Source organism: Pongo pygmaeus, chromosome 7 (assembly GCF_028885625.2).
Source record: "Pongo pygmaeus isolate AG05252 chromosome 7, NHGRI_mPonPyg2-v2.0_pri, whole genome shotgun sequence".
In the NCBI taxonomy this organism is placed as follows: domain Eukaryota; kingdom Metazoa; phylum Chordata; class Mammalia; order Primates; family Hominidae; genus Pongo; species Pongo pygmaeus.
The window spans coordinates 97,362,994-97,372,329 of record NC_072380.2 but is presented as its reverse complement, the minus strand read 5'-3'; the positions used below and the strand labels follow the sequence as shown (position 1 = coordinate 97,372,329).

The 9,336-nt window shown below is 35.5% G+C and overlaps 1 protein-coding gene across 1 annotated transcript in view; it reads right to left on the bottom strand.

Annotated features, from left to right (window-relative positions):
* Positions 1–349: 349 nt before the first annotated feature.
* LOC129042104 (immunoglobulin J chain) overlaps positions 350–9,336 on the bottom strand; it is a 39,808-nt gene continuing 30,821 nt past the window's right edge. Inside the window, 3 exon segments of the mRNA XM_054497679.2 lie at positions 350–518; positions 520–773; positions 775–843. Of these exon segments, the coding sequence (XP_054353654.2) occupies positions 350–518; positions 520–773; positions 775–843 (492 nt within the window).

Genomic DNA, 9,336 nt, shown 5'->3' with positions numbered 1-9,336 from the left:
GCAGAGAAAGGGCAACATTTTGTTATGCCTCCTGATTTTACTCCTTGAGTTTTATTTTCTCCCCTTGTCTATTTTTTTAATGCTAGAAACTGTATTCTTAAGGGAGCATACCTCTTCAGGCAAGCATGATAAATGACAGATTTTAATACAGTGTGACCATATAGTTGAGAAGTAATTACCTAATAAAGACAATAATGTTACTATTTTGATTATTATGTGGGGGGCGTTAGTTTTACATCATCTAAAACAAAATCTAGGTTTCAAATTCACCGGTAGTAAATATAGTAACTTTCTGGATCAAAATGGAGAGCCTCTCAAGATAAAGAGTTGTGCAGTCAGCAATGACAAATTAGTCAGGATAGCAGGAACCTGGGGTCAAGCCTATTTTCACCATTTTGGTCTCACCACCATATATAAGCAGGACCATAGTTGTGTAGCACTTGTTTCTGACATCAGTGTGGCATATCTCTGTGGCACTGTCTTCGTCATGGATATTGCTCTGGGTAGCAGGAACTCTAATTATCCAGTTCCACTTCCGTAGGATCGCATTTTTTACAGAGTTACGACAAATGGTACACAAATTTGGTTCTCAACCTTGAGATGGGATCAGAGATATTCTTCTTGTTGTCCAGGAGAACAGCAATTTGGATGTTTCTCTCCGCAATGTCCTCATTAGGATCTTTGGTAGAAGAGATGATGGTGCAAATAACCTGGGCCCACTTACATTTGTCATCAACAAGAATGATCCTCTCATCTTCATCTTGGTGTAGCAAGAACAGCCTTAACAAAAATGGCCTGGACTGTCCAGAAAAGAAGATGGTTCTTTATCTTGACTTCAGTTCTCTTGAAAACCCAAATTCTAAAATGAGTCAGATACTTCCTCCAAGGTTTAATATAGAATTATAACTAAATACATTTCAGAAAGAATAAAGGACAAGGAAGTAAGTCAAGAATAATTCCATTTGCAGAAAGAGGGCCTGCTGCCTTGTTTTATTTTATTTTTTTGACCCAGGAAAGGTAAGGGCCCATAAGCAAAGTAGAATCAACATTTAAATACATAAGCAAACATGAAGGCTTTTGTCTTTTCCTCTCAGTTTTGAATCCTTGGTGTCATGTGGGAAGTGGGTTGGTTTCACATCTGAAATAGAAGGAAGGAATGAAGGAGTTGTCAGTGACCTAAGATAAATATCTGATGCATACTAATTTTTTAATGTTACCAGAGTGGTCCCAAACTCCTTAGCTTTCTGAGCTCAACATGATTGTAATATTTAATTAAATAGTTTGTGTCCCTCTTTTGCATTTTGTGGCAGAAACGATACAATTCTTCTGTCTTGGTGGAATGTGGGGAGTGGATCTAGAGGCGCTGCAATTGCTCATCGTTACCTGTGAGCTTAAACTCTCATTTCTTTCTGCAAGCCTCTCCTAGCCCTCTTCCCAACATTTCATCATTTGTCCATGCTGCTCCTGCTCCTTGTTTATTTCCACCCAAAATGCCAAGAAAAACTCTCCATAATGCCGCAAGTTTAGGAACTCACTTTTCTTTTCCCTCATAAGTTGGAAAAACAAATCTTCATATTGTTTTTGCATATAGAACTATTTAGATACTTTCTTTCAACCTGGAAATTGTCTTTCATAATCAAAAGGCTCATACATATGTTCTTTTCTAAACCTACTGATCTTAAACTGTTGGATGTCAGGACCTCCTTTTACTCTTAAATTACCCAGGGCCCTAGAGAGCTTTTCTTTATGTGGTTATATCTACCGCTATTTATCCTACTAGTAATTAAATGAGAAATATTAAAAACATTTCTGTGATCTGAATATTTGTAACACCATAAAAATTTATTTGAAGAAACCTAATCCACAATGTTATACTATTAACAGGTGGGGTCTTTAGGAGGTCATTAGGTCATGAGGGCAGAGCCTTCAGTAATGGGATTAGTTATCTTATAAAAAAGGCATAAAGGAGATGGTTTGCCCCTTCCGTCTTTAAGGACACAGAGAGAAGGTACCATCTATGAATCAGAGCGAGCTATCACCAGATGTAGAATCTGCTGGAGCTTTATGGTGGACTTCCCTTACTCTAGAAATGTGAGAAATAAACTTCTGTTGTTAATAAGCCACACAGATTATGGTACTTTTGTTATAATAGCCTGAATAGACTAAAGTATTTAAGTATTAAAATAATACATTATATTAATTCAATATATAATTATTCAGAAAAAAATACAATTTCAGTTATGCAAGATAAATTCTAGAGAACTGCTGTACATTATGTCTGCAAGTAACAATATTGCACTGTGCACCTAAAAATCTGTTAAGAAGGTAGATATCATGTGTTCTTATAGCAATAAAAATTAACAATAATAAATTTATTGCAGTTTAATATGCATAACATATTTTTAGGAAAAATAATTGTGTATTACAAAACAAAAAATTGTAGTGAGAATGGTGGCATTGTACATTTTCACAGATCTTTTTCTTATCTGGCTTATTCATAGATGATAGTAGAGTCTCATTTCTGCTTCTACATTTACACTATTGCAATATGTTGTTTTGGTTGAGGTTTATTAAAAAATCTGGAGAAGTTTCTAAAGTATAGGAAGTATCCGAAGAAGCATATGAAGAAAATACTCTGGGAGGAGTACAGTCACTTCTGCTGTGAAGGCACAGATGAGTTCCTAAAAAGCACTGAGCTATGCAAAACAGTGCTTTTAAAAATACAGGGTTTATAAGAAAATGAGTTTAGGAATATAGTGCTCAGAAACTTTTCTGACACACACGAAAGCCAGATACTAATCTAATTAAAAAGCAGGGCTCTTATAAAAATGGTAGCACAGTTTTAGACATTAAATAGGCAAGACATGAATGAATTCAATGATAAATACAGCATTACCTTATCGGAAATTTATTTGTGGAACAAGGTGTCTTCACTCCCACCAGGCTGGTCTACCTGGCTTCCAAGTCCACCAGTATATAGGCAAGAGGAAGAGAACAAAAGAGAGATGAAGAGAGAAAAAGGAAGGTGAACACAGAGGGAAAATGCAAAATAGGCTGAGAGAAAATGAGGAAATTAAAGACAGGGAGGTTGGGGGCCTCTTTAGTGTCCTTGGTAGTTAGAAGGATTGCACCTTGTGAGTTTTTGTAAAGTGCTGGCGGGAAAGTGATGTGAAATTGAATGGAATATGGTAACACCATGTGTGGATAGGTGTGGCTCAATGTTCTCCTGAAGTGTGTGTCTGAGTGGGATGTTTGCATTTGTAGGAGGGAAAAAGTAATATCTCTTCCTTACCTATCACAAGGTTTGCAGCTGACACTCCTGTAATGAAAGGTAGATTAATAAGAGGAAAGCATAACAAATTTGTTTAACAAAGTTTTATGTGGCATGGGAGACTTTAGAAATGGAGATCCAGAATGAATGAAGGATAGTTTCTCAAAAGGGATATTGAGCAACTCTCTCTTTCTTCCTCTTATCTCCCTTTCTGTCTTTGTCTCTCTGTCTCTGTCTCTGTCTCTCCCTCTCTCTTTATCTTTCTGTCTCACACACACATGCACACAAACATACATGAGCATGTAGCGTACCAGGTCTCCTATGAAGTACATCTTATTTTAGTTTGTGAGACACAGTGATACGAAACCCAAATTTGGAATGATTTTGTAATCATCAAGACAGAGTAGAGTACCATTAATCTTATATATTGGATATTCCAGCAGTTTTGTATATTAACTCATGGTGAATTGAGAATTAAGAATACAGTATTTCATATTATTTGAGAAAATTATTCACTTTTAGGTTATTTTCTTTAATGTACCTTGAAATAAAAGCTTCACTTCAGACCCTTGGAAATGCTGGATGAAGGTATAAATTACTTTATATGCTTCTGAAACTATAAAAATACTGCCTAGGGTGTTCTCTATTGATTATATATGCAGATTACCTTTTTAACTGCCTCTCTTATGAGGTATTAATTTGTGCTTGGAATATTTTATGTCTTGATAACTTGATTGATTTTGAACAAAGTCAGTAAAACATAGATCTTTAAGTAAAATTCAATAGAAAGGCTTTCATCTGACATCAGTCAGATTTTATTGAGGGTTTGATATAATTCCTTTTGATATAATATCTCATTTCATTAATAACGAATATAGGAATAGATGCCAGATTCTGAAATGAATTACAATCGGAGCCATATATATTATTCTAAACCACATTCAAGTGTCAATTCACTTCCATTTCAACTAACTTGATAGATAATCATACCCTAAGTTTACACAGTTTCATATTCATTACCATATTTTTTCCTACTAACAACCCCCAAAGCAGGTAAAAATCATACTAGCATAAAACTTGACATGACAAGGTTATCTGCAGTGGTTTGGAGCATCTGGAGAGAGGCCAGAACCTCCATCTTGGAGTGGGACTGAACAGTAGGGATAGAAGTGTTTGGGAACTTGAAAGGGTAGAGGTAGCAGCGCAGAACGGTTTCAGATTCCAGAAGAAACTCAAGTCAGATGTATAGGTTATGGTACACAAAGTGTGTGTCCATAGATGATTGTCTAATATGTTCAGTTCCCATATGTGGGCAGGGAGTTTACCTGACAGGAAAGCCACAAGCACCTGTGCCACAAAAGGTTACTGGGAACAGGGAGAACTAGACGAGTGGTCAGAAGGAGGAGTGTGATCATATCATTACTAGGAGTACACATAAAGATCACCTACAGAGCTGGGTAAATGTGCACTGTGTGATTGGGTAGGTCCAGGATGGGGCTGTGGCATGTTTGTTTTAAAAGCCACAGAAATTATACACTTGGTCTGTGGTGAGAACTGTGACTTAAATAAGAGTTCAGTATGGGGTAGCAGCATTCATGACATAGCTAGGAGCCAATGGTAGACTTGGGCAGAAAAGGCAGGGCTCTATAAAGTCTAAGAGTTGAGGGATAGATTGCAGTGCCCTGTAAAATATCTCAGGGTGAATGTTTCAGAGCAATTATGGTCATACTTTTTTCTTTTTTAAAGGACACAGTGATGAATTCCATTGTGTATGTATGTGTGTGTGTCTGTGTATGTGTGTGTGCTGGCCATGTGTCAGAACAATAGGTCTACCAAACTGTAGGCATAGGGCTGGTTGAGGCATGTTAATACTAGGGAGGTAAATTATTAGTCTGTGGGTTTTGCAAAAATGCAGTTGTCAGCAATGGGCAATTTATAACCAGTGTCTCTCAAAAATTCAGACAAGACATTAGCTTCAGGGATATCTATCATGAGTAAAGGGAGCCCAAACACTCAAAAGATTCAGAGTCAAATATTTCTTTGAGAAAAATGGGAAGAGAAAATCAAGAGACATATTTAAGTCATAATATCCAATAGCAAAATTGGGCTAGAGATATAAACAGACAATTCATAGTAAAAGCACTAATGAGAAAACAAACAAACAAACAAAAACACATAGGAAAAGATGTCCAAACTTTCTGATACTAGCAATAATAATTAAAGGAGATAATTTAATTTTATTAAATTAGCAAAAGTTAAAAAGTAATAGAATCAGTATTAATTTCCTATGACTGTTGAAACAAATTATCACAAACTAGGAGGCTTAAGGCAACACATTTATTCTCTTACAATTCTGGAGGTCAGAAATCTGAAATCAGTTTCACTAGACTAAAGTCAAGGTATTAGCAGGGCTGGTTGCTTTCAGAGGCTCTAAGATGAGAATTAGAGAGAGGAATTAGTTTCTAGCCTTTTCTAGCTTCTGGAGGCCGCCTACTTTCCTTGGCTGGTGACTCCTTCCTCTTAACTACTCCGATCTCTTGGTTCATCATCACACTGCCTATTTATGTATCAAAGCTCTCTCCAATAAAGACACTTGTGATTACATTTGGGAATGTAATCACAAATGTAATGAGGAGAGAATACTCTCCTCATTAGGCTTGTATTCTTTTTTTAAAATTTTATTTTAAGTTCTGGGATACATGTGCAGAACGTGCAGGTTTGTTACATAGGTATACATGTGCCATGGTGATTTGCTGCACCTATAAACCCATCATCTAGGTTTTAAGCACCCCATGCGTTAGGTATTTGCCCTAATCCTCCCCCTCCCCTTGATGCTTACTCCCTGACAGGCCCCAGTGTGTGATGTTTCCCTCTCTGTTTACATGTGTTCTCATTGTTCAACTACCACTTATGAGTGAGAACATGTGGTATTTGGTTTTCTGTTCCTGTGTTAGTTTGCTGAGAATGATAGCTTCCAGGTTCATCCATGTCCCTGCAAAAAACATGAACTCATTCTTTTTCATGGCTGCATAGTATTCTATGGGATATATGTGCCAGATTTTCTTCATCCAGTCTATCATTGATGGGCATTTGCTATAGTAAATAGTGCTGCAATAAACATATGTGTGCATGTTTCTTTATAGAATGATTTGTAATCCTTTGAGTATATGCCCAGTAATGAAACTGCTGTGTCAAATGTTATTTCTGGTTCTAGATCCTTGAGGAATCACCACACTGTTCTGTTTTCCACAATGGTTGAATTTATTTACACTCCCACCAACAGTGTAAAAGTGTTCCTATTTCTCTACATAGGCTTGTATTCTTTGAGTCTGGTTTCTTTCTCTTAACATGGAGTTTGTTGCAAGAGGCTGCAGTTAACTTACTTTCATTGCTAATACCATAATTTAATCTACTTTAGTACTGATGCAAATGTGGATTGTTTTCATTTTTTGATTTCTTAAAAAAGCAATGCAGCTACGCTTCTCTTCTAAATTGATGTTTATACTCTCTCCCAGCCAGTCAAGTTTAGACTGCTTTAACCCCATATAATCTCTTTCTGTCTTCAATGCTATTGCCATGTTATTTTAATTCTCTTTATATTTTAAACCTCTCAAGACATTAAAAAATTTTAGACAGTCATTATTCATTTGGGTATACCCACATATTTACTATTTTAATTTCATTTATTCTTTGTTGTAGCTCTTTTTTTACTAGATTGTTATCATTTTGCCTAAAGAATACTCTTTCTTTCATTTACCGTGAATCTGCTAGCAACAAATCATCTTAGTTTCCATTTATCTGAAAATGTCTTCATTTTTATCTTAATTCTTGAAAATAAAATTTAATTATTGTTCTTGTATGCATGGCTTAATTTTTAAAAATTTATTATATATATTTAAGGTAAACAACATGATTTTTCAATAGACTATTTTTAGAGCAGTTTAGGTTCACAGTAAAATTGGGCAGAAGGTATAGAGATTTTCCATATGCCTCTTCCCCGACACATGTATAACCTCCCCCATTATTAACATCCTCCACCAGAGTGGGACATTTGTTACAATTGATGAGCCTACATTGACACATCATCATCATCCAAAGCCCATAGTTCACGTTACGGGTCACCTTTGGTGTTGTACATGCCTGAGGGAACTGACTGAACACATGTGAAGTTGTGTCCAAACTGTGACCAGATTAACTGGAAAAATGTAAAATGACATGTATCCACCATTGTAGTATCATATAAAGTAGTTTCACTGCTATAAAAATTCTCTATGCCTCATCTATTCATCCTTCCCTTCTACAAACCCTGGCAACCACTAATGTTTTTACCGTCTCCATAGTTTTGCATTTTCTAGAATGTTGTATAGTTGGAATCAAACAGTATGTAGCTTTTGCAGATTGACTTCTTTCATTTATAATACACTGTTATTAACTGTAGTCCTCATGTACAACATGATGTTTTTATATACACATACATTTCAATACTGAAATGATTATGGCAGCCAAGCCAGTTAACATATCCTTCAGGCACAGGTACAGTTTTTTTGTGGTAAGAGCACCTAAAATATATCCTTTTAGCAAATTTCCAGCATAAAATGCAATACTAACTATAGTCCTCATGATGTATATTAGATCTCTAGAAAGATATTTATTATAGATTTCTAGATTAACAGTATTTTTTCATCACATTAAAAATTTACTCCATTATTTTTTGACTTTCACTGTTCTTGTTGAGAAATTAGAAGTCATTTTGGCTTTTGCTTCTTTGAAGGTAATGTCTTTCTCTTTTTTTGCTTTTAATGTTTTTACCTTTTCTTTCTTTTTTACTAATTTTGCTACGTTGGACTAGATGGAAACGTAGATGTTAAACCCATCCACCGAGTTCTTGATTTCACATATTTTCTTTGTTTTAGATTTTCCACATGGTACTTTTTTAAATATGCTATACAAATTGTCTATAGTTCCCTCATCTTTACTATATTTGCAACCATTTTTAAAATCTCTTTGAAGACATTATTTTATCTCCTTGAACATAAGCATAATTATTTAAAAGTCTGTGTTTGATAATTCCAGTATTTGAAGACCTCTGTTCTCTTTGTATTATCTATTTTTTCCTGCTGGCTTTTCTTCATTAACTCCTAACTCCCCTGTGTATTATCTTTGATTATGTGCCAGACATTATATTTGAAAAAAAAACCAGGAGCTTTGGAGGCTATCTGTGTTATTATAGGTTCATTTGCCAACATCCTTATAAAACAAGCCAGTCTCATCAGTATTGAAAACCAGATCTTCCACATATCCATTTTCCTATAACACTAAACAGGTATTTTAAAAATTCTTCTGTAACTTCCTGATTTGCAAAACGTGCCTTGACTGAAATTTTAACATTTTTTAGGTGTATTGCCTTTTAAAAGCTTCAAGCCAACCAGCACTAGCTAGAAGGGTTTAATATTTTCATAAACCGTGAGAAATATGACTGTAAATTTCTTTAGCTTTCAGCCTACAAAAACGTTGTCCACTATGTTTCTTTTTAAGTCATTATCTCATGAACCCACAAGTAGCCATTTTCCATCTTTTCCATAGCTTCATTACACAATATAGATATTACATCAGCACTTTCTTAAGTGGCCTCACGTACAGACTGGTGATTTTTCTTTCTTTTTCTGAACGTACCATATTGTTGACTCATTAACATTGAATTCACAGCCAACAGCACTCGAACTCATGCCTAAAGGAAGCTCATCTAACACACACATTTTCTCTATAAGGCACAACATAGCCTTTGTGTGCTTAGGAACGCTAAGTAGTATTTCAGCACTACCCTTGGGAGCCATTTAAAGTAACACAAACACCATCAAAAAGCACGAAATGTGAAAACACAGCACTAAAGACACTGCAAAAATGACACTTGTTTACTGTATGGCATTGAATGAGAAGGCTGAGCATTTCGTTGTTTAACCTCAGTTGGGAAAGCACATGTTGGGTGATTCTGTGTACATCTGTGAATGACTATAAAGGTGCTGTGAGCATTGATTTTATGGTTAAAAAAAAATTTTAGTGAGTAG